Source organism: Alexandromys fortis, unplaced genomic scaffold, assembly GCF_014885135.2.
Source record: "Alexandromys fortis isolate MF-2015 unplaced genomic scaffold, M_Fortis_MF-2015_v1.1 scaffold_11, whole genome shotgun sequence".
Classification (NCBI taxonomy): Eukaryota; Metazoa; Chordata; class Mammalia; order Rodentia; family Cricetidae; genus Alexandromys; species Alexandromys fortis.
In genome coordinates this window covers 10,913,665-10,939,550 of record NW_026067912.1, presented here as the reverse complement: position 1 = coordinate 10,939,550, position 25,886 = coordinate 10,913,665, and the positions used below count along the sequence as shown (strand labels likewise).

Sequence of the window (25,886 nt, the reverse complement as noted above, 5' to 3'; positions counted from 1 at the left end):
AGCCTTGGTTTAAAAAAGCAAGATTTCCACTTTTTTTTTTTTTGTTAATTGTAATATTTTCTCTTCAGTCAAAAAAAAGTACATTGGAAGATATGCATCTACATCCATACACACATTTGAAAACAAATTGACATTCGTTTGGATTCTTAGAAAGATGGTTGGTTAGCATACAAAAGCCACAAATAAGGTAACCATTTTTCTATTTGCAAAGGCTCTCTTACACTCCATTCTGTATCCTGGGTACAGAATGCAGGGTACATTTCTGTTAATGCTCTGTGACTATTCTAGGTTTCTCTGGTCCAGGGCCGTGGACATGTTTGGCTTTCTACTAGGGAATCCCTTGTGTATTTTGTACAGAAGTCCTTGCTGGTTTTGTATATTTTGTGAAGCTAGTTTTGTTCAGAAAATAGCAAATGGTTTAATCCCAGAGAATGCTCAGCCTCGGCTGCTTCTTGCACTTCACACGAGGAGGACTCTAGCGACCCTCGCTGTAGTTCTGAAGCAGAACACTGCTCCTGCTACTGCTGCTGCTGCTGCTGTTTGGGGGCCCTGGAGCAACGATGCCTCAACCATTTGATGAGATGCTGGGACACCCTCCATCCCAACAGCGGGATGAGCCCAGGTGTGCAGACATTATGTGTGCGTAGGGAATTCTGTTGGAAATGTTACTCTTATTCCAAATAGCCAAAGCCTGTTTCAGGAGATTCCCATTTCCCAGGTATTTCTCATGGGAACCCACATGCATCACTGAAGTCTTGGAATTTTCTTACTCTTTTTTTAAATCTAACTTTTTGTGGTAGTTGATGTAGGGTGGATTGGTGTTCATGTTGCAGACCAGCTTTTTCTAGCTCTCACCTCTTTTAAGGACTTCCACGTGCTTTGTAAAAATGTTTGAACTGCAAAAAAAAAATGTTTCTCTCCTGCTTCAATTATGAAAATTGAAACTGCCAGCAAAAGAGACGAACTGGGATAATTCGGAGTCTATTACGCTTAGGGTCAGGGATTCTCACAGAAGTGTTGTCGCTGAGTCTGCTGTACGAAGAGATTACCTTAAGTCCCCATTCATGCTGGCTTTCCTTCCTGACTTGTTTATTTTCTCGGACTTTTGAGAGCACAGTAGTCGGAGTACTGCTCTCAGGGAGTCTGCACTTCGTTCTTGTCTGAGGATTTCTTCCTAGGTGGCCTCTGGGATCATGTTAGCAGGCATATTGTTTGCTGAAATCGAAGCTTCCCGGGGAAATTAGGCTGGTTAATTTAATATCATGAAATGTTTTGGGGCTTCTCAACTTATTCAGAGACCAAGGAGTGCAAATCAAATTATTCTGTATAAAGTAGAGGACAATAAGTTACCTTCAAAAAGAAAAAGAGCGGCTTTCACTCTCCCATCCACTGCCCTCCTAGACTTCTTCAGAAGAGCATAGCATCTCCTTCTGGGGATCCCTGCTGCGAGACACACCAAGTCCCAGAAAGCCAGGAGGTGCTGAATCCTCTATGGACTCAGAGGGAAATAATACTTAGGTGTTTTCTCTTGTCATAACAGGGACCACAGGGCAGCAGCCAGGACCCTGTGACAAATGGTTTAGCACTTTCTTCCATGGACCTGTGCTATGCACAAGGAGACACTATTTAGCATGGATGAGAAATACATTTCTTGCCACCCGGGAAGAAGAGGGGCAAAGTGTGTCATGCCCAGTTGCTGGGCTCCTTCTGCTCACATTTTCAGAGTTATTTTTGCCCATGCCCCCCTGAGTGATGGTGTGCTTGGCATGGTGCATGCAACGAGCTTTTGTCATTTGTCTTGAAGAGGGTCTTTGAGTGAACATTTTTCAAAGGCGTGATACAGACCTTTGACCCGAGCACTTAAAACACACATCAGCAGCCTCCAGCATACCGGACTCTCCGAAGCAAACTGCTAAATCAAATGCCTTGGCTTCAGCTACCAGAAGGTTCTCTGTGTGTTTATTAGTTCTCTGTTCCAACTCTGACAAAGAAACGCTGAGCTTGCTTTTTCTGTTGTGGTTTTTGTTGTTTTGTTTTGTTTTCCCTTCCCTCTTACGTGCTTTCAGACTTGGATGTCTCTGCGTTGTTATTTTGGAAAGAAAAGGCCATCTGGGAATGGCAAGATGGTTCTCTGGGTAAAGATGCTTGCCACCAAGCCTGATGACCAAAGTTCAATCCGTGGAGCTCACATATTTTGAAGGAGAGATCAGAGTCGCTCAGTTTGTCCTCTGACCTCCACACCCGCTCCCTTGAATAAATAAATAAGTGTAAAAGAAAAGGCATCTGTCTGAAGCAGGCGACTGCTCGTTTTGTTTGGGGACCCAGTGTTTACATGAAACGCGAGTGATTGTGAACTGTTAATTGGGCATTTTGTGAATCCTCTGCTGCTTGGCTCTACAGAGCCGTACCGGCGGGGAGGTGGAGTCAGCACTGTTTTCCATGCGCCTGGCCAACCCCACAGGCGTGTAGCACCCATGTAGACTTCCTAACAGTGCACCTTGAGCCTGGCCCTTTGACTAGCAAGGTGGGGATAGATACAGGTCCTGTTTGGTTTCTGTACGGTGAGAGTGAAAGGACACCATCTCCATTACAATAAACGTCTTCTGGGCAAGCACGCCTAAGCATAAATATTTTAAATTTTGATACATTTCATATGTGCTAAAGTAAGCTATGAAATCCAGCCTACATTCCGTCTCCGTCTTCCCTCTGATGAATAAACAAATAGGTGTCAATGTGTGCCTCCCCCTGACAATCCTTAAATATCACACAATTAATAATGTATTTGACCCCTCTGATTTTACCTTAAATGATCATGGTCCTCTTGTCCACATCATTTTGTGACCTGGGCTTTATGGGGTCTCAGGTAACACTGAGTGCAGATTTTTATAACCCAATAAGCTCCCCTCCCCAGGCTTTTCATTCTCTTCCCACCACTCTGCGATAGGATTTCCTCCACTCTTATTCCTACAGATTGTTCTTTTCTCCTGAACTTTCCATTCTTTTCCCATTGGGGCGGGGATCTGTATGCTTAGAATCTCCTCTTTGGTTACTGATGCCTCCCAAAAAAAGAATGGAAAACACTCCCCAAATCCATCTGCTTGCAGTGTACTAGCATTGCAAAGCCCCCTCTGGGCTGCACACACACTCGAGCGGGTTCCCCACAAACGGCCATCTTCCCACGCCCCAGACAATCTGATGATTTAGATACTTTTCTACTTAGGCGAATGGTGCGTTTTTTGCCGAATTCAGCATGTTCGTTGAACAATTTCTTGGAGCCCAAAGCCAGCCCCGCCGAGTTTCTGCTTGGTAAGGTTTGGTGGCCTTGACGTGGAGCAGAGGCTGTTGATTCATTGGCCTTTTAATTGATGATAAATCTGGGCACTGTGCAGCAAGACTAGACTGCCCGAATAGAACCACTGCCCAGAAAGTGACTGCCCCAGTACAGATCCAGAGGCATCAGCAAAACCGTGTAAAGAACAGCTCCAGAAAGCTGGGGGACTGAAGAACCCCGTAAGTCCATGTACGCCAACGTTAGCCAGGACTTGGAACACTAGGTGTAGAACTGGTCAACCTCAAGGATGCTTCTGCTTTCGGAGACCTGTGTCTTAGTTACTTTCAATTCTGGACATCATCGATTTTAAGCCTTGCCCTGTGATGACTGTCTGTCTGGGTGATGCAGCTTCATAATGCCGTACCGGACCTGAGACAGCACGGGAACTTACATATGCTTACAGGCTCACAATCCATATACTTTTGCAATGATCATAATATTCTATCTTCCTTTGGTAAAAAATGAAATGAAATAAAACCCTCTGTGAGAGTTTTACTGTTACTTTGGCGTGTTTCGTGGAGAACTGATTTGGGATATATTAGTGGAAGTTACAAATCAAAATACCAGCCATAGGAAACGATCTACCTAAAAAGGACTCACATTTTTTTACGTTTCATATGCGTGTCCATGGGAAAAGTTTTAAGTACAGCCACACTTTCAGCTTGCCCCAACAGCCGTGTCCTCTGCAAAGGACCGTAGACTATTGGGTGCTAATAGTCATTTTGTGTACGACCTTCTTTTCTGTACATTTCCGTCTTAGGAATTAAATGTATGACATATAGTAGAAGTTGGGTGTGGTCATGGTAATATATACCCTGATTTACTATTTCACAAATAATAAACATTTTTGGGATGTCTGTTTGAAGCGGTGTCTGTTGTGTATTACTTCTCGACTAAAATCCCTCAGCCCTCAATTGGGATGTCTCTTACTCAAGGCATCTTTTAGAAACGCATTATTTTCCTGCATTTAGGACGGGAAAGGGGAATTAAAAAGGAATCCTAAAAATAGGTGCATTTAATTCTCCCCAATTTAAGGGTAAGTGGTGCATCTTTTAGGCAATAATGCTGTTCTTTTTCCTTCTCCATCACAAACACACTTCCATCAATGAATTTCTTTACTGTTGGCGATAGTTAGTGCAGTTTGAAGGAATCTGTATTTATTCAGAAACTGTTCCCATAGAATGACCTACCAGATGGGCCCCATAACAATGCACGGAGACAACAAACCACCACAGACATTTGGTGCTTAGAATAATAAAAAGACTATAAAATTAGATTAGTTGAGTCTAATTTGGAATCGGTATATTCCCCATGCACCCTCACCGCTCTTGGGCAGATAAAGCCTTGAGATTTAGCGCTGTGTCAAAGCAAAGACTGTAAGTTCCAGTAAAAGGGAGACGAGGGAGAGGGGGGGAAAAAGCATTCTGGGAGGTCGTGGAGGGCAGAGCAGTGACCTCCAATGATTTACAGGCCTTTAGCTTAATGAAATTGTTTCAGTGACATGACGGTAAGAGCTCGTAATGGATTGGATGCCCTAATGTAATGAAATTACTCCCTTCTGCCTAAAAAAAAATGCGCAATTAATATTTACTGAGACCTGACAGCCTTTGGTGCGCTCGCCTGTGTAGTTCCCTCAGACAGTCAGAGAGAAGAGACGGAGCAGCGTGGCAGACAGGCTGGCTCTGCAGGAGCTCCTGGCAGGGACAAGCAGAGCCTGCAATGGGTGGAGGGACAGGCGCTTGGTGGCCAGGGAAGCCGGCTAGCCGCCCAGCCCCTCGCCGCTGCCCCTGCTCTGCCTTCATACTCTCCCTTGCTTTCCCACAGGCAACTGGACAATAACCACATCAGCTGCATTGAAGATGGAGCCTTCCGAGCGCTGCGCGATTTGGAGATCCTGTGAGTTAATTTTTGCGATTGCTGCCTTGTGTGTGTGGGAGAGAGAGAGTGTATACATTGTGCGGAGAGAAAAGAGGGGGAGCGTGTGCGCAGGGGGGGTCCTTGTGGGTGCATTTCTGGGTCTTCTGCTGCAATGCTATTAAAATCGGGCACCGGGAGATCCCTCCGGCTTACCTTGGCCAAAGTGTTTGCCGGCTGCAAAGTGTGATTTCTCACCTCCCACAAACTGGGGTTCCTCAGTCGAGCCGTTTCTCTTATGCTCCCGCTGTATTTGTTGGAGCAGATGGCCAGAATAGCCCCCCAGCATCTGTCTGTGTATTCAGGGAGCGGCTGTCTGAGTGTGGGCAAGACAGGGAGACAGGTTACAGGTCTGTGGCCAGTGACAGAGGGGTTATCACCAGAAGGTGAGTCGGAATTAGCCAGAAGCAGGGAGGGACCTTGGCACAGGACAAGGGGGGAATGACAGACAGGCTGGTGAGGTCCAGTTATTGCTTCTGCTCCTGAGATCTTATCTCAGGCTTAAATTCAAACTTTAAATAGTAACCTTAAAGTAGTGGGGATGAAAAGATGAGGGGGAAAATGATTCCTCCTTGAAATCCCACCGTGTATACCTTATGTAGAAACACCACACACACATACAAAGATTTCCTCCTGTGTCTTGGATTTTCAACATGCTCTCACTAAAGAAACCTGCTTTCTGGAGAAAAGGCACTGAGGGGTCATGTTGGGGTCGTTCAACTAAAGTTAGATTGTGTTAGAAAACACTTTGATTGTTTTCCCCAGCAGGTACACTGCTCACTGCCCTTGATGTGGGTAAGCCTGGAGAGGAAGCAATAAAGCATGGTAGAACTTAGGTCAGGGGCTTTGCAATTCAGTCCTTATACCCAGCCACTAATTAGCCATGTGACCTTGGGCAAGTCCCTTTGGCTCTTAGAGCCTCAGTGTTCTCTTTCCTAAAAGAAAGGAGTTTATTGCTCTCACTTGAGAGTGACTTGCCTTCTCCAAAATCTGCAAAAAAAATCATTAATTGGAGCAGTTCTAGCTTCAGAGTGGTGGGAGAATAGGATGAGTTGAGCATCCTTGGGGGTGAAATTACATAGTTAGAGATTTCCTGCGCTGCTTGCAGTGGAAGAATGAATGGTTGGCTCGGTGAATGAATGTGTCAGAATATCCCTTTGTATCTAAAGGAGGGTGCATAGTCTGCCTTTTCACCTGGAAGACACCAGCAGTGGGTTGAAAGATCCCCTGCACCTTGCTAGAGAGGAAGGTGATTTTCGGGAGGAATCACGGGAAACAGAGGGGATGCCTATGCTGCAAGCTACTCGCAATTGCTTGCAAGCTGAGGATTCCTGGCATAGAAAAGAGGGGACCCACAGACAGGAGAGGTCAGATTGTCAGTCCTGAGATGGATGGTCTCTCCTCACCCAAACTCTGACCCCGGAACCGGCAACAATTGCATGTCTGTGGGAGAGTGTGCCAGCTCGAATTTAGCAGCCCAAGACTTCTCTTCCTGGGAAACTGGAGTTGAGAAGGGGAGGCGTGATTTTCCCTGCCTTCGAAAAAAAGCCTCTGTAGAAAGGTCTGTTAGGAACCTGTCACCTTTTACTCCTTGCAGGGGAGAATGAGAAAGATGAGAAAATGAAGAAATAGAAGTCACAGCTGTCACCAAACAGCTGTGATGACCTGTCAGTCCCTTGGTTAGCTCTCTACCAGTGTCGTCTGAGGGAGTCTTTGGGGGAAAAGAAGCGTTTAGGATGGGCTCACATTAGTGGGAACTAAGAAGCCTTGGACTTGGGTCAAGCTTTGTGACCTGTCACCTTTGAGAATGGACCACACAGGAGGTCCTGTAAATGTTGTCCTTCTGACATCTTTCTCTCTACTGCGCCTTCGTCCAGGTCAAAATTCCTGCCCGGGACATATTTGAACAATTCCTCCATTCTCAGATTTTTACAGGGGAAAAAGAGGGATATCCAGACATATCAGGTGTTGCAAAGTTATAATCTAGACATCTATGGCCAAATAATAATAACAGTAATAAAAACTTCTCATTCCTCATCATTGCAGAAGGCCTGCAGGATCTGATTCGTTTATCTTCTCAATTCCAAACAAAGACAGATCAATAGCTTTGTTTTAAAGATGCTCATTTGGCTCCACATGGCTAAGCACTTAAAATTAATCACAATCAGTTATTCCGTGGCTTTTTTAATTTCCAGCAGAGGCACGGGGCTTTGAGAACATCCATCTTAATGGTGAGCCATTCTGAAATTGGCTAAAGTTGACATCTCCATTTAAGGAGCCTCTCCTCCCCACCCTAGACCTTCAAAACATCATCTACACATTGACATTTTATAACACATCTCTGTGACCAAAAGTTAGGCACCATAAGGAATCTTGTCAATGAAACAATGAACAGGAACTAAGTGGAGGCATTGCATATTAATAATTTTTTCAGCTATAAATATGTCCAAAATACATTAGCCCTATAAAGGTTAATTATAGAATCCTGAAAAATAATTGTTTGCATATTGAGAAAACTGTCATGGTTTCGGATGTACTGTGACATTATGTAGTGTGTGATAGGAAACGAGGAATGGGGTGTGCTTATCTCATGGAAAGTTCTAGAGATTATTTGTCTTAAGGAAAATCTGAGATGTCGACCCCTCAGGGAATATTTCGCACTCGTAATGCGCTTTTCCCTTCTTTTCTCATAGTTGGAAATGCCGTAACTTTCCTTTGCATTGAAAAGTTGGTTTTGTTCATTACATTGAACGTGAACTCAAAACGTGGCTCTGAGCGGGAACCACAGACAGTGAGATCATGGGGCCAGGGTAGGAAAGAATGAAAGGCACAGTGTCCCCTCCATGGTGGCTGTGCCCTGTGGGGACTGTTCAGCTCAAGGTGTAGTGAACAAGGAAAGGCAATGTCCCCCTCTGTTTTCCAGTCAACAGAAAGGGGAGTAACAAGAACAGTAGTGCACGCCCTCACAGCGGAGGAGGGATGGCAAAATGGGCAGAGCAAGCCCGTCCCGTTCACCACCACAGCCAGCGCTTGTTCATCCCACGCAGTTCCTCCCACCACACCACACCCCAACACTCCCTCCCATTGGCTATCTGCCTGCCCTCAGCCCCCCTTAGAAACTATTCCCATCGCCCTCTTTTCACAGTAGTTTTACAGTAGCCAACCAACTGCTAAGCAATAGGCAGGCCAGCCTCTGTGGCCACTACACCAAGCCGCCTCACTCGTCCTTGTTGCCAAAGCTTGAGATGTTAGGCTCGCCCCAAACACTGTGTGCTGCAGGGTGATGTGACCTGTTCTCCAAGAGCTGAGCGAGGCAAGCTGTCAGTGCCTATCGTCAGAACTTCCCACAAGCTCACAAAACTGCCCTTCTTGTTCCCTTTACCCAGCTAACCAGCCCCTCAAAGTGCAAGGTGCCTCCTGGCGCAAAGCCCCCCCAAAGAGTAAGATAAATCAAACTCATGGGGGAAAGCAAAAGCAAACAAAAAAATCTTTCTTTTCATGTATTAACGCTGTTAACTGCAGGGAGGATTTAGTCTCACTTCTGTTGTTTCTGGCACTCAACAGTTTGGGGCTTTGTTTTCCTGGCACTCAACAGTTTGGGGCTTTGTTTTCCAGAAACTCTACACGCATGTGTGAGCGCGCACATGCACACACACACACACACACATCCAGATGTGATTTTCTGTCATGTAAAGTTTTGGGGAACACAGGCTTCTGTGGGTCAGACGTCCCCTCGTCACTCCAGTGGTGACCCGTTCACTTCCGCCTGCCCTGCGCATTTTGCATCTTTCTCCAGGTAAGTTGAGTCACGTGGCGGCTGCATGTGACGAACCTGCCAGTCTGAGCTTCCTGTTGCTCCGGATGTCATAACCTCGGTTTGCAGCCCTTGTCAGCTAAGATGAAAATGGCCAGGGAGTTCTCAGTTAGACCAGGCGCATCCCTGCCCAGCATGTTTGTGTGAATGAAATGCAGCAGCAAAGACTTTAACTTGGATAAACATTGAGAGGACAGACAAGTGAAGCACAATGAGGCTGTGAAGCTGGCTCAGGAGGTGAAATACTCGCTTTTCAGCATGAGGGCTTGAGTATGAGCCCCAGAACTTGAGCTTTAAAAAATTGAGGCATCCACTTGTAATCCCAGCTTGGGAGCGAGGGAGGGGGGGCAGAGACAGGTTTGGGGCTTGCTGGCCAGCCAGCCCAGCCTTCTTGGAGTGCCCAAGCCAGAGACTCCATTTCAATGACTGTCGCTTGCAGAACAACACCGGAAGTTGTCGTTTGATCGTCATTTGTGTATACACGCATAGGCGCAGCCACACATACAGTGAGAAAGCCTATTAATAAGATATGTAGTTATTTTTTCAGGAGTTTATAAGAGATGAAAAGATATTTTTTAGACATTTCTGGAGTAAATGTAGCAAGTAAGAATTTCAGAAGGTATTTATCAGAAAATAGGTTACCAAAAAAGCCAGACTATAGATGTCAGGAAAACAGATCCAGGTACCAGCTCAGTAGCATGGAGATCCCGTGGTCTGTAGATTGAGTGTGTTTGAGTTTCAAGGTCTTGTTCCTACTTAGGTCATTAGCCAGCTTGGGAAATACAGTGACTTCACTATAGTTGGCGCTGGCAGAGCCTTTTGGTGTCTCCAAAATGACCAACTACAGCTCAGAGCGTAGAGAAAGGCTGGGACTAGAGGGAGAGCCATACCTCATAAACCATCTGCAGCCTGGGTACCTCCCTGGGGTCACCTAGTCCTGGTGTGCCAAAGGTCAACAGTAAATTGTATTTAGTAGAGATTAGAACCTGGGGTCCTGGCTTTGCAGTCTGTGCTCTTTCGGCTCTGTGTGCAATACAGATGTTCAGAGGGGACCCCTGGAAAGGTTTGGGAAGCTAAGCACAGCTTGTACACCCACCATTGCAGTTTGATAATGAATGATAAGGAGGTTGAGGGAGTGCAAAAACATCTGTGACAGAATCGAAGGCCAATCTGGCGTTCTCCTCTCTTCTACACCAGAGGCTGTAGGCTAGACCACATACCCATATTGCATAGACAAAGAAAACTTTTTATTCTGTAATATATATGATTAATGTTTCACATTTTTAAAATTGGGATCACTTACATAAAACTCCAAATTTTCAGCTTCTTTCAAAAATCCAGACACATTTGGCTACTCTGAGACCACAGTTCTGCACTGCAGTGGCCATCCGTAGATGAGGAACACCCGCTCGGCTCACGCTCTTGCTTTGCCGCTCACTTTCCCTGCCAACCCAGGCAACCCCCCATTTTAATCCACCCAGGAGGCCTGAGCACACTGTGTCAGCAGGGTGCCAGGGGAAGTGCTGTGGGCCAGAGCCTGCCAGAAGTTTCGAATGACCATAGAAAGAGACCTGAGCAACACAGAGTCTAGGACTCCCCAAACTGAGCAAGGACACCCCGGAAACAGCCAGGACTGTCTTATGACTCATCTCCTAGGAGGTTCCTCTCAAGGTTAAGCTAGCCTCCTAATTCATTTTGGTTTTAAAGCGGTAGTCATTGAGCTCAGGCATCTGAAGATGACGACAAAGGGCATATTCCAAGTGACAACAGTTTCCCAGACTCCTGGTGTTCTGATTCAGCCACATTCGGGCAGGATAGCACGTGTCGGACATTGTGTCCCACGCATAGACAGAGAAGGGCAAATGTGAAGGGGTTCTTTCTGACAATGGTCTTGATACTCTTGTAGCATGGGGATGGTGTCCTGGCTTAGGGGTGTGGGGCACTGGTTTGGGGGATGGTCAAGGACAGTCCAGGTCAGAAAAACCTGGAGCTCAGTACAAGTGGAACTGTCCTCTACTTCACCTGCGCTGCCTCCATCCTGGTAACAATGACGAGATAATGGTAGTGTATTACATACCCATTGATGTCAGAGAGGAATTATTGGTGATGAATATTGTTCTTTCCTCTATGCGTGAGCCTTCGCTGTCTTCCTTTCTAGCGTGTTTCAGATAACGAGCTAAGACTTTAGAGGCCTACGACTTGTGTGCGTGCCATAACTTTACAGGGAGGACTGTGTTAATCCAGCTCAGCCAGTGAGGAGCCTTAGGCTCTGCAAATGTGACTTATTTCCCAGACTGAGACTGGCCAGGTCCAGGGACCCTTCTTCCAGCTCATAGATTCACTTCTGCACCAAACCTAAGCCCTTGCACTTAAATACTCTACCACAACAACGATATTAAAAATTATTAAAGATGGACTGTAATGCTGAAGCTATACAAGCAAGAATATGCATCAGTAAGGCCAAATGGTCATTCTTATTGTGGGTAATAATGCGAGGACCATGGTTTTTCTCTTTAAAAAGCTGATCCATACGTTTGTCAGATCAACACTCAAACCCAGCTTAATCACTGTCCCGTAAGGGTCTACAGACCTGCCCCAGACAAAGAGGAAGGAAGGCAGGGTTGAGCATGGGGCTGATGGGAACTGTCAACGAATCGGAGGCCAGTCCACTGTCACCAAACTAGACGGAAGAGGTTCGGTCCTCACTGGACAGTAAGGACAGCTGCCCATATCCCTTAGAGCCCTTGTGTAAAGGCGATGTCACTGGCGTGTGCCTAACAAATGGTGAGTGGAGACTCGGGAGAACTTAAGATGGTGAATACTTGGTACTGCTTGGCTGCCACACACAGTAGGTCTTCAGCTAAAGAACAAGGCCCCAAGCCAGGGTGGAATTAATAAGCCGGATAGAGAATCACCACCTCACAATTCCTCTGCCGAGCGCCATTGCATTCTGGCCCAGGACGAAATCAAGGCTATGCCTATCGTCGTCACGTTAAAGGTTGAACGAGGTATTTGACAAGAGCGGCCCCGTTTCTCACTTCACCTCTGATTTCATATTTCTCCCGCTAAATGGTCACGCCACCCCCCCTTACTTTTAATCATGAACAAAATCAGAGCTACGGTGAAAATTGGTGCATTCTAATAGATGAGATTGGTTTTCATTTATTTACAAAATGCTTCATCTGGATCTCTCTGGGGACTGCACGTTGAACAGTCCTGGAGACAGTGTTTGCTTATGACATAGTTTTGAATTTAGAACTGTCACTACTTAATGAAACTCTCAAAATATCCCTGAATATGAGTTTTTGACACCACGCTGCAAATTGCAATGTACCCAGACTATCAGGATTAAATTGTAGTTTGTGGATTCCATTCAGTCCTCAGTCTACTAGGACAGATACCGGCTTCTCCCTAAGCACTCTTGTACTACGTAACACACACGCCTCTTCCAGAGGCCCTCAGTCTCCATGTTTGATGATGGTCATGTGTTTAGCATAAATAGCTTCTAAGAACTCCAGCTTTAGCAAAAGTGAAAATTAATTTGAAGTCTAAAGTTAGTTGTACAATCATAAAACCAACATCTTCGGTCTTTAAGGATCTACCGTCTGGGGTATCTTATGATTTCATTCCCCCACTAATTAAGAGCCGGTTATTTGGAAATGGCACTGGCGTATATTCCTGGGTAAAGAGGATGTGCCAAAGCTTGCTGAATTGTTCTTCACCAACAAAGGATTTTTGAAGCAGATCCTTCTGTTAGCGCCTGTTTTTGGTGATTGACACTTGGGTGTAAGGTTTGGAATTCTTTTTGCACTTTGTGCATGTAATCTCAGAACTCAGGAAGGTTGCACTTTGTGCATGTAATCTCAGAACTCAGGAAGATTGCACTTTGTGCATGTAATCTCAGAACTCAGGAAGGTGAGGAAAGAAGTTGGAGTCCATCCTGGGCTCCGTAGTGAGTTCTAATCTCCTTGAGCCGCTTGGAGAAACTGAGTCACAAAGAAAACTAGAATCCAATCTTGGCATTTAAATTTCAATTAATTTTATATAAATGACTGTATTTCCTACTTCCATTGACTATCTAAAGCCATAACAACACTGGGCTCATGTGTGGCTAGAATCATGTTCAGCAGCTCCGTGAAGGAAGTATTTGGATGTACATGGTAGCTATAAGCCAGGCATGACTCCTAATACATTCCCCTGAGAATAAATTTTTCACCTCATCTAACTTCAACTAGTAGAAATTAAATTTTCCACAGTTAGCACGTAATGGGACAACGCCTGTTCAGGGCTATTTGGAAGTCTGTGTGTTGTTTGACCTGGGCATGCTAAGTAGGTCCAGAGTTCTTCCCAGGCCTGTGTCCCCAAGCCTCTTTTGCCATTGCTGTATATTATAAAACATTATTCTAATAGTAAATATGTCATATATTTATAGTAAATATATCATCTTCTCCACTCTGTCACTCTGTCTTTCCTCTACATTAATTTAAACATCTAGGTCTTATACCCACCAAAAACCCATTCTCAAAAACCCTAGATGATTAACAGTTGAATTCCACCAAAGTCAGACCTCTGCAAGAAGTAGTTCCCATGGCCAGTGTTTTCACCTCTCTCAGTCTTGTGAATGGCTTCTGTTTACCGGGTACTCAGCTGAGTGGCAAACTCACTCTCTTTGTCTGGCCCCGTCTGTATCCAGACGTAAATGGGAAATACGGCATCCAGTTAGGAAAAGAAGCCTGTTGACTACACAGAGGCTGAAGCAGGTATCCGCAGAAAGAGAGTGGAAGCCTTTCTTTGTGGTTGAGATGTGTTTCTTGCAAACAGCAGAATGTTGGATCCTGTTTTCGTATCCAATCTCTTAGCCTGTGCCTTTTTATGGGTGAATTGAGGCCATTAATATTAAGTGATATTAATGACCAGTGGTTGTTTACTCCGGTTATTCTTATTGTTTATGGTAGTAGCGTTTGTGTGTCTCCCTTCTTTGAGTTGTGCTGGTGAAGGTTCGCTAGATGTCTGAGTTATTGTAGGCAGTGTTGGCAATGCTGGATTCCTTAGGTTGTGATTTTGTAACTGTTGTTGTGTGTCACTGCTTGTAACTATTGTCACATACCGGGGAATGGAAGTGACTCGCAGAGACTAGCCAGGTGTCCTGTTCTTGTGCACAGCTGGAAATCCATGGTCACATGTAGTTGTGTTTTGAGATCTACTCAAAATCCAGCAGTGCCATTTTAAAGTCAGCACCCACCCTCCTGGAATCAGAGAAATTAAGGAATAGAAAGGCCCTGGAGGGTAGGGGCTCACTTCATTTTAAAAGAAAAAGAAATCCCTCTAGAAAGGTTGAGTAAAGTGTCTGTAGCTGTAGGAAAATTTCATGGCAGAACCAGACCAGAAAACAGCCCTTTTGGCTCTTTATCCGATGCTTTTTATTGCCGTCTGCTTCTCTGTATTACCAGACAGGAAACAAAAATTAGTGAAGCCAGACTCTGCGTCCTGTCTGTGCCATCGTCCCTTGATCCCTGGGCTTGCCAGAGGGAACATTTTGCATGCTGCATGAGGACAACACCCTGCCTTCCTAGCCCCTACCAGGCATGTGACCACTGCGGAGGGAGCAGCCACCCCAGTGTCTGCCTAGTCCGAGGGTAGCCTGGGAGGGCATCCGATTCCACCTCAGCTACCAGTGATGGCTGGAGGCTCAATTAGTAAATCCTGGAGACCCCTGCTTGTTTGTTGAACCCAGATAAGGCAAGGTGTGAGTGGTACCCAGCTTTCTGACGGAGCCCCTCCCCATCCCAAATTTCAGGGATCTCTGCGTCTCAGCCTGAGAACAAAGCCCCAAGCACCCTGTATAGTTTCTCTGAAGTGGTTCGATTACAGACCACCATATGCAGGCAGTGGCTCAATGTGCAGATGCAGAAATGATGAATGGAACCATGGATCAGGCATGGACACACCTACTGGGAGGAGCAGTCTTTCCCCAAGAACAGAAACTGCAGGGATGTTTGTCACCAGGTAGTAACTGTGGAGTCGAGGACACCGTCGCATCAGGCTGGGTTGTTTAGAGACAGGAAATCTGAGTTGGTTTGCTGGGAACACCTCTCAGTGGGCAGCTGCCCTTCAGGAGATGGCACGCAGAAGAAAATTTTAACCACAGCTCACATGTGCCACCAAGAGGTCAATAGTGGTGTGTGTGTGTGTGTGTGTGTGTGTGTGTGTGTGTGTGTGTGTGTGTGTCCCAGCTCAAAATGTTCATTATATGATTCAGCACAAAACCTGGTCCCTGTAAACTAAATCCACCTTCCAGGTTCCGCTTACAGATTTTGTTTCTAAAGGTGACTGGGTGCCAATCTTAAAAAATCCAGAAGATTTCCCATGAGGATCCTGCGTGGTTCACATTTATCTTTAAAAAAATAAAAGGAAATCCTGGAAACACTGCACCCACACCCCAGCTTCACATGGGTGCTGGAAATTCGAAGTGACAACCCACTTTGGAAGGCTGTGATTACTGAGGTCCCTCTGCAGCCCATCCGTGTAGATAATTGAGTTGTCCTCTGGATTATCAAGGAAGGCTATTCAGAGTGGACATTTATTTGTATCAAAAAGATGGCCCGAAACACCAACCTGCTTATCTTTAAGCAAACCACCTATCGGATAAATGGTTGTTGATTCTTCCTGTGCACCAAACATGCCGCCAGGTCCTGCTGATATAGTGGGGGCACAAAACAGTCTTCGTAAGGCTGGCGAGGTGGCTCAGTGGTTAAGAGCACTGGCTGTTCTTTCAAAGGATCCCGGTTCAATTCCCAGCACCCACATAAAATTGCTGTCTGTCACTCTGGTTCCAGGAGTCCTGGCACCCTCTTCTGTTCTCTGAGGACACCAGAGACAATGCACATATATGCCTGCAGGCAAAATAGTCATACTCACAAAATAGTCAATACATCTTTAAGTGAAAAAGAGAAACTACAACAGCCTTGCTGTCTTCATCAAGACAGTGTGCACATCCCGTCTTTGAGTATTAATCACTACCCCCTCCTCTCTCTCTTATGAGGCTAGACACACAACAGCTGAGAATTTTTTTTAAAAATAGATAATTTATTTCTTCTCTTCTTGATTCCAAACTCACCTGCCCAGCTCTAGAAGTTTGAGGTCACTATTCCATCCTTGGCCCACTGCAGATAGATACCTTAGCATAGCAACAGTTGCCTGACTGCTGAATAGAGAGAGCAGTGTTGGAGCCAAGATTCTATCCTATAGCCAAGGAAAGAGAGTAGGAAGGCTACTGCTTCCTCGTCCACATTTTGGTCTAAGGAACATTGTTCTCGGTTAACCAAGCTGGGCGGCGGTTGAGCCATTCAGACTCACCACTAATATCCAGGATCAGCTCCCTGAGTGAGTTCTCCGGCATGCACTTTCGAGAAACGCTAGCGCATGGCAAATACTGACACAGTCCGGCATCTGGCTGAGAGATGGCAGCCTGGGAGGGCTCGTCTTTCTCTTTTGCTCTCCTGCCTTCCATACTTTTCAAAGAATCTTCTTTCTCTCTCAACACTGGCGCTCTGCTGAGTGGATGGAGATGGATTTCTGCTCGTCAAGAGTCGCAATCCATAATGAAGGGAGAACCAAAGACGAGCCCTTTTGTCCGGGAATCCACATCATCAAAGACCCAAATTGGCAGCTGATTGTTTTTTATTTATTTCTGTAGGTTTTACATGACACCTGGAGACCATTTAAAATGTTACTTGGCGGCGGTGAGCTCTGTGTGTTTAAAAATAACACTCGCCCAGTGCCAAATCACTTTAGAGTCGGGTACAAATATTGAGACAAAAACCCCAGCTGTTATTGCTTTGGCTGCTAATTTGAGGTGTCAGATGAGAGCCCGGCTGCTATACGTCAGTGACTAAGGCCCCTTGTGAGATCATTATGTTTTCTAACAGTTGAGAGTAATGGTCTAATCAGTGCGGCATCAGTTGTTTTCATTATATGCCCACACAATGGTTATGAGCTGTAATTTAAACGGTCCATGGGGAGATCAGGGAACTCGGTCTTACGCGGCACCCAGGATAACTGAGAGCAGGTAGTGGCGGTGTGGCGGCCGCCCGTCATCCTTTGCCCATCTCCTCTGACCTCAGAGATTATTTCCTGATCCAGTAGGAAGAAGACAGGCTTAGGTTAACCGGCTCTTGGTTCTGTGGTGTATTCGTAAGATTCCATTCAACCCACACAACACCAAGAGCCGTGGTGACTTTTGGTAACGTTTCTATCTAGTGACCAAGCCTTTTCCTTAAAAGGCGTCGAGACACAACTGTCTCCCCTGCCGTGTAGCCTCAATGGCTCCCCACATTGGTGTAGCTGAACTCTTCCTCTTCATAGTACAGGAACAGGGCTGTTGCCTTTGAGCAGCCTCAGCAGTGAGCCTGGTCCCTGACTTATCAGACACAGTAAAAAGAGTCCAGCACCAATCACGTGACCCACCCTCACCTTGGGAAGGCATGGAGTTGGACAGTGGCATCTGTCTGCAGGCGGTTTGGGGAGTGGCAGTCTTACGTAATGTTGGCAATGCGGGTACTGATGATACACCTGGCTGTGAATATCGTTTCCACACCACGATAGTGTGTGATCTGGGCGCAGTCCATTCATCTTGCTTGTATGAGCCAAAGAAGAGAACCAGCAATGAGCATAAGGTCTGAATTTCAGAACGTTAGGAGAAGTAAATGAGACAGTGTGTGCACTGTGCCCAGGCCGCGGGCAGAGCGTCAACATTGTTACTGCCATCATGACTGTCTATCATTATGGTTATCTTCATTGGGAAGTCCAGGCAGCCCTACCTCAAAACACTACTCTTTACAGACAGGTCGTGCTCAGCAGCAGAAAGGAGGGAGTTCATGAGAGAACAAAGATCATTCAGTTGAGATTTTCCCAAAGGATGTACCACTCCCTCCTTCCTGATTTCTTGAGTTTACCTGAGCATCTAGACAAACCAGAGCAGTTCAGAGCTGGGGAGGAAGGCAAGTCACACCTCCCTTTAAGAGAAACAGTGGAAAAGGCTTCATCCACTGGGGGATGCTGAGAGTGGCCCACAGTCCAGCTTCATCCACCGGCGATGCTGAGGGTGGCCTGCCACCCTGGAGAAGCTGATTTAGGGTCGAGTTCACTGGGTCCAGGGAGCATTAGCGTGTGCTCTCCTAGGAACCGAGTTTGCAGAGATGAGCCACAGACACACACGCTGATAAGAGCTGAGTGAGCAAATGCTCACTTCAAGATTCCATCCACAGGCTCTTGAAGAGTGTAAGGCACCAGCGACAGGTTCTGACTCCTGGGGCGTGGTGACTACTGGACAAGAAGAAAAGTAGGCAGTTTTGCTATGACGTTTGAGCCAAAGAAGAGAACCAGCAATTTAGGGACAGCCCTAAAGACTTGAGCTTCATTCCCCCTGCCCTCCCTGGGTCAAGCTAGAAGGAGAGGAAACTGTGGTGTCCCAGCCCCACCCCTTGGAGTTCACAGGCTGCCAGAACCCCACTGTGCTTCCCATAGGGTCTACCCCAGTGTTTACACTCAGCTGCTCTTCAGAAAATGGTTCTGCATTCGCTTCTATGAATCCAACGGAAGCACTGTTGGAGGGAGTTAGAGCTTTCAGGCATGGAGCACTGGTCCTGTCCAGACTCACTTTAAATAAAAGATGTCCCATTGCCATTGGCTGGTGATGATTCATCAAGGGGACCATTAAGGAAGGAGCCACCTCTCTTATCTGGGCTTAGGGAGAAGGAAGTCTGCTTGGAGGCAGGGAGTGAATGGTCCAGTCTACCAAGTGAGTCCTTCAGACCCAAGGAGCCTGGGTGTCTGGAAAGGGTACGTAGCCGAGGGGTTCTCAGAACCCAGGAATGTTGGCCCAGTGGGAGGCTGCGATTGCACTCACTGCGGACGCCTGCTTTTGCAATTATGTGATACATGCGCGCAGATAATATTGGTGCATTAGAGCCAATTACATGGTGTTATGGACACACAACATGCAGATTACACCGAGAGCCAAGAAAGCTCCGAGTGATAAAGCGATGGCCTAATCGGAGGAGACAGAGGGAAATGTCAGCCTTATTAAGGTTGCCAGGCTGGAGTGGATGTAGCTGGTCAGAACTTTTTAGATCAAAGATGGCTATCTTGAATGATGCAAGAGAGACCTACACATTAGCACCCAGCAGAGTCCAGTAGAGAGCTTTGGGGTGAGGAGGTACAGAGAACACTCCAAAGCACTCCAGTGGTGATCACAGTCCCCTCTTCCCAACTGGGAAGACACCATGCCTACCGTAAAAGAGGTCTTAGGTCCTGGAGCAGCAAGTAGACATCCCTGTACGCTGACAGGCAGGGGGGATTCTGTTCTGTAGCTCCCTCCTTGTTCAATGGGTTTTCATATGCAAGTGTGGCTGCACACACCTATAAGCCCAGCTACTTGGGAGACTGAGGTGGAAGCAATGTAAAATCAAGGGCAGCCAGATCAACTCTGTCTCCAAATTTAAAATAATGACAAAGGGCTGGGGAAGTAGTTCAGTAGTATGTTGTCTTGCACGCCTGCAGCCCCATGTTTGAGCCCTGATAGCAGGCTAAAAATTAAAATAAAAAAATAAAAAGAAGTGAGCTTGCATGGGTTTGTTAAAATGTACAACACAGGGCCCACCCTGAGGTTTCTACTCAAGAGGCCTGAGTGGACCGAGAAGCGTGGTTAATATTCTTGGGTGATGTTGCATGCCTGGAGCTATCCTCTGGGAATCATTGCCCAGAGCCATTCCCTGGCTAGCCCAGCATGGCCATCTCTTGTCCCCACACAGCATTACAAGGGTCATTTTGCAGGGTGGGAGCGTGTTGTGCTGGCTAGGAGCTTAGCTGTCTGCTTTTGGATCTGCTAATTACCGCTGTTGGGTTCCTAAAAACATTTGTGGCTTTGTTTCTTTCTTTCTAAGTTCTAAATGCCTTTGACCTAATCCCCTCGTAGCTCTGATTTACCAGCGCGCATTCTCTGGCAGACAGGATCAGAATGGCAGAGCCTGATAGTAAATATTTTAGGCTTCATGGGCCACATGGTCCGTATCGTAACTCCTCAGCCATTATCACACAAAAGCACTCACAGACAGCACAGAAATAAACGAGTGAAACTTTATTGACAAAAGCAAGCTGATGGCATGGGATTTGGCCTCTTTCCAGAATCTGGGGCTAACAGTCATGCACGCTACTCCCTCAGGAATCTGTCATTGTGGGGGAGCCCCTGTCCTACCACGTACCCCAGCATCTGACTTATAAACTGCAGGCTGCCCGTGTTCTGTGTGTGTAGCATGGTAGAGAGAGTAAACTTGCTAATCCTTTGTGGCTGGAAAAGGTAATTAATTGATTATATTTACTGATTTATATGTGTATGAATGTTTTTACTATATGTATCCCCAGTACCTGCAGCAGCCATAGAGGGCTTCAGGTCTTCTAGAACTGGAGTACAGATGGTTATGAACCTCATGAAGCTGCTGGGAATCGAACACCCGTCCTCTGGTAAAGCAGCCAGTGCTCTTAACTGAGCAGTGTCTCCAGCCTCTGGAGTGAAAAATTGAACAGACCCTTCCTAGTGCTCACAGTCACAGGACCCACAGGCAAATTTTATTAGACAGTTTTGCTCCTGGTATGAAAGAATCTCAGGGCCACTGGACTGATATTCAGCTCAGCTAACCTTAGTATTGAAGACAGTATTTATAATGTGGCAAGGATTTAACAAGAGAGATTCAGGAAGTGGGTGGGTTGTCATCTCAACACTGTAAGGAAGAAGGAAGATGTCCCCAGTAGGGTTAGATTGAAATGTCCTTTCAGAGTCAAGTGTCCTTTGGGGTGGTTGGAAATGGGGGAGGCCAGATAGTCCTGAAGTTAACAGAATCTTGTCTGAAAAGATGTGAGTGCTGACTGCTCTCCCAGAGGATCTGGGTTCAATTCCCAGTAACTGTATGGCGGCTCACAACCCTCTCTAACTGCAGTTCCAGACACCCCAACACCTTCTTGTCTCCACAGGCACTAGGCATTCAAGTGACACAGAGACTTTACATACAAGCAAAACATCCCCATACACATAAAATTTAAATTAAAAAAGAAGTTAACAGAATAAATGTGATCCCAGATTTGAGCTTAAAACCTAAAGGAAAATGCTGAATTAATAGTATTTCCTTAGGGGCAAAACCTCCAGTCTTACCTGGATAATTTGGGAGAAGCACCTTTTCTCCACATAGCTTCAGAAGAGCAAGGCGAGCGGGCCGAAGGTAGACCTGGAACCAGCATGGCTTCTCCAGGGGTTGGAGGTAAATACATGAGGTTGACAAGGTCGCGGCTGCAGCACAGGCAGCCTAAGCACTGTAGGGAAGTGGGGACAGTGGCACTGGCAGAGGGAGCCTTTTGTTTTCTGCTGCTAAGGCTTATAAAACACGAGGTGACAGGAGGCTTATGCAGATTTCCTAGCTTTGGGTCCAGAGTAGATGTGACAAGATAGGAGCTGTATTGCAGCGGCCACCTTGCCTAAAAGCAAAGGGCAGTGGGTGAGTCAGGGAAATGAGATAGGAAGGAAGGAGAGCCAGTTCAGAATTCACCAGCAGCCAGCGTGCTGCCCCTGTAGGACCAACCCTCGGCCTCTCCTGGCCTCTGACTGCTCATCTCTAGAATTAGGGTGATAATCCTGACCTCAGAGTGCTAGCTTTATCAGTTGAGACTCTGTGAACCCACAGAAGAAAGGGCTAGCCACAAACGACGGTGACAACAGTGACAGTTATTGAAAGTCGGTTCAGAACTTGGTCCATTCTAGGTGCTTTATATACCTTGTTTCAAGGAATAGGACGTTGGTCAGTTGCTCTTAAAGATCCCTGCGTCCTCATCCCAGGAGTCTGTGGATGTCACACTAAGTGGTCAAAGAGGCCTTTAAAAATGGGACCAAATTAATGATCTTGTGAGCAGATAGATGCTGTAATCACAAGGTTCCTTAAAAGGGATAGTAGGCAGTCATCGTGAGATCCTTAGAGGTTGGAGTGCCGCAAGGAAGGGGCCATGGATCAAGGAATGTAGACAACCCCTTCAAGCTACAGTAGGGAGGAAACAAAGCTCCACCCCCAAAGACTCCTGAGACGTACATTCCCGTGGACCCATTTTAGATTTAGGACCTCCAAACGGTTGGAGAAAAAAAAAATCATGCCACCAAAGTCATGGTCATCCGAGCAACAGGAGCCTATACGGATCTCATTACTGAGGTCACACTTGCTTGGATTCAAGGCTTGACCCCACCCCTTGATTCCATGGGGTAATGAGAAGAATTGACATGAGTGTTGGGTATCACTCTCAGGTTCTCACGATGGCAGGGTCAACACTTTACCAACTGAGTCACCTTTCCACCCCTTCATGAGAAAGATTGAATGGTAGGATACAGAGCCATAACCCAGAGCCCATCTCCGTATAAGGACCTCATGACTAATATTGGGGATGGATGCATCTCACTTATTCGCTGCCTGAACTCTGTGAGATCATTATGATTACCCCTGTGTCGCAAAGGAGAAAGGTAATGAGATTCAGAAAATTACCCACAGTGACGTGGGCTATAAACGGCAGAGCCAGACTCTAACGAGGGCTCTGCCTTTGCGGCCCATGCTCACCAGGGCTGCCCCCTCTACACTGGGAACCTCATGCCAACTCTCTCATTGAATGCCAGATGCTTAGGCAGGACCTAAAAGCCAGACAGAGTGCGGTGTTCCCTCCCTGGGCCAAAGCTGCCAAGACGAGAAATCAAGCGAATCTGTGTTTCTTCGCAAAACCGCCACCGCAGCTTCCAGGGCAATCAGTGTCTGAGAGGTTAGCAACCTTCTGACATCCCCGGGCCAGGCAGCCCCAAGCAGCAAATCATGAGAGTGTGGATACTGTGTTTAGCCATTCGGGTTCTGGAATAATTGCTATTATCGTAAATGTTTTATAGCTCTCATTACGGCTCACATTTAAATATCAGTGTAGTAATATGTTAATAAGTCATTGCTGCTGGGCCACTGCTGGATACAGTTCCCAGCTGAAGCCTGAGTGGTAGCTACCCTGTATCTGCAGCCAAGTGAGGGCTGGCTGCGAACTCGTGGGATCTGAACCAAGCGCTTGGTTGCTCCCTTCCTGGCTCCGTACGTTGTATATGGCCTTGCACGTGATGTTGTCCCCCAAGTGTGGGGCCGGATTCTGAGATGAGGGGAGAAGCGACAGCGTTGCTTCTGTCCTGGACGCTTTCCTGATGCAGTGGAACTCAGCCTAATGGGCTGAACTCTTTCTTAGTATTGCCCGATAAAACACTCCAAAAGGCTTCCCGGGTGGACAGAGACAGGATACACACACGTGCACACACAAAAACAAATTAGGGAGGGGAGAGCTACACAAAGGAGCCAAAAAGGTTTCCGCTTCTGAACTGGCGCAGCTGCTTGAGGCACACAAACACATGTGGTTGTAGATGGGTGTGCTTGTCTCTACTGCATACCTGACACCGTGCCAGACCCACGGTGGGTGCATAGTGGCTAGCAGAAGGTGCGGGAACAAGAACCAGGCTCTTTTCTTCTGTGTGCCCCCTACCTTCCTCCTGTTGGCCAAGCAAGTAGTGGAGAGACTAGGGCATTGGAGGAGTAGATTTGAATGACAGGTGTGATCACTGGACCGCTGCTTGGGACTAAGGTCACAAGGGTTGAATAAGTAATCAGCATGGAGTGACAATGTTTGGGTGAGTGCTCCAGCATGGAGTGACAATGTTTGGGTGAGTGCTCTTTCCCTTTAGAAGGCTGGAGTGGGGGCTAGACCACTGCAGGACAAGCCAAGGCTAGATTCTCTCCAATGCAGTCAGGAAATTGATCGGCTCTGTTTACTGAGCGCTTACTCTATGCCCTGCGTCTGTAGCTCGCAGAGAAGACACTTTGAAAGAAAGGCGGACCTCTGAGTTTGAAGCCAGCTTGGTATACAGAGCGAGTTCCAGCAAAGCCAGGGCTATGCATTCTTTAGCCAGGCAGTGGTGGATGCCTTTAATTACAGCCCGAGGGTGAGGGGGCAGAGGCTGGGGAATCTCTAAGTTTGAGGAAAGCCTGCTCTATAGATCAAGTTCCAGGACTGCCAGGGCTACACAGAAAACCCCTGTCTCAAAAAAACAACAAAAAGAAAGAAAGAAGGAAGGAGGAAGGGAGGGAGGGAGGGGGAGAGAGAATATATTTACCAAGAGCCCACAGCACAGTCTTCTTACCTAACAGTGGCTCCTCCTTGAGCCGCTACAGACCAGTGGTGGCCTAGAGGAGCATGGGAGAAACTGGGTGAGAAGAGACAAGAGAGTGAGGATCTGGGACATCTCTGGAAAGATCAGAGAAAAGAAAGCCCCGGGAACAAGTCGGCAGCAGGAAGGGGCAGACCAAAGGCTGGATCCAGTTCTTGCTCTTTAGAATGCAAAGCAAGTGTGCGGTCAGAACTGGAGACCCAGGCTTGTCCTTCCCAGTCCAGGCCACCTCCCTAGTGTGTAGTCACCTACCTGAACTGCAGAAGCCCCTTCAGAGTTTTCCCTCACTGCCGCGTTCTCCTGGGCTTCATAATGGGCGTGTCTAATGGGTAAACCAAGGCAGGACTTCCTTAGACCCTGATTGCAATTCTCGAGCAGCTGTATTCCCTTAGCTCTGTTTGTCCAGCTCTCATCTTTCTCTGTGTTTTTCCCTGCTGAAAGGACTAGCTGGTGCTAACATTGCCCCATGGGAACTCCATCCATGGTCAAGGGGAACATGGGAAATGGAGTTGGTCCCTCTTGGGATAAATTAACTTACTCTTGAACGACCAGTAGATGCCTGGGAAATACAGATGAGCCTATCGAGATAGCATCATGTCTAGTGTGTACAGGGAACAAAACGAGAATGGGGTTGGTCCGAACCCACCCGCAGAGCTGAGCAGCTATGGCGAAGCTGGAAAGTTGCCTTCCTGGCTGCAGCTCAGCCTCTTCGTCTGTAACAAGAGTGTAACATCTCCTTTGAGGGTTTTGTACTCCCAGTCAAAAGGGGTACATCTTCCCTCTCCCTAAAAGAACGGTAGCTGGCATGTACTGACTTATCCCAGTAAGAATTAAAGACGCCGGAGCTGGAGTAATGGCTCAGCCACTCTGTGTATATATTGCTCTTGATGACGACTCAAGTTCCTCTCACAGCAACCATGCCAGGCAGCTCCAAGGCTATCTGATGCCTCTGACCTATATGGGCACTAACATTCATGTGCACATGCCCACACACATATGCTTACACATATGCAAATACAAGGAATCTGTCAAAACAAAAAGACGGAAAGATACTTAATAAAGAACTCATCGCATAGCAAGATGAAGTCAGGGATTTATTGCTCGTGGATGGTGGGGAAACGGACATGAATCAGGACTGTAGATCTCTCTCTCTCTCTCTCTCTCTCTCTCTCTCTCTCACACACACACACACACACACACACACACATTTTCTGGAGAGTTTCCTCTTGTCTCTAGACACTTGGATGCTCTGGTTCTTAGTTGCTGACTTTTTGCTTTACAGCCACACCCATTCCTCCCCAATGCTTATGAACATCTCAGTGCCCCTCATTTATAACTTCCTTTTCCTCTCTCTCCTCAGCACCCTCAACAACAACAACATCAGCCGCATCCTGGTCACCAGCTTCAACCACATGCCGAAGATCCGGACTCTGTGAGTAAAGACTCTGCCTCCTCCCCGCCTGTCTCCTCCCTTAAGCATCCCCAGGCGCTGCTGTCTCTGCCTGTAAAACCTACCGGACTGTGAATGGGCACATGGCTCCCATAACCAAAGT

The 25,886-nt window shown here is 46.8% G+C and overlaps 1 protein-coding gene across 1 annotated transcript in view; it reads left to right on the top strand.

Moving 5' to 3' along the window:
• Positions 1-25,886, top strand: part of Slit3 (slit guidance ligand 3) — a 589,149-nt gene that overhangs the window by 419,007 nt on the left and 144,256 nt on the right. Inside the window, exons 6-7 of the mRNA XM_050138600.1 lie at positions 5,156-5,227; positions 25,694-25,765. Of these exons, the coding sequence (XP_049994557.1) occupies positions 5,156-5,227; positions 25,694-25,765 (144 nt within the window). The remainder of the gene's footprint in view (positions 1-5,155; positions 5,228-25,693; positions 25,766-25,886) is intronic.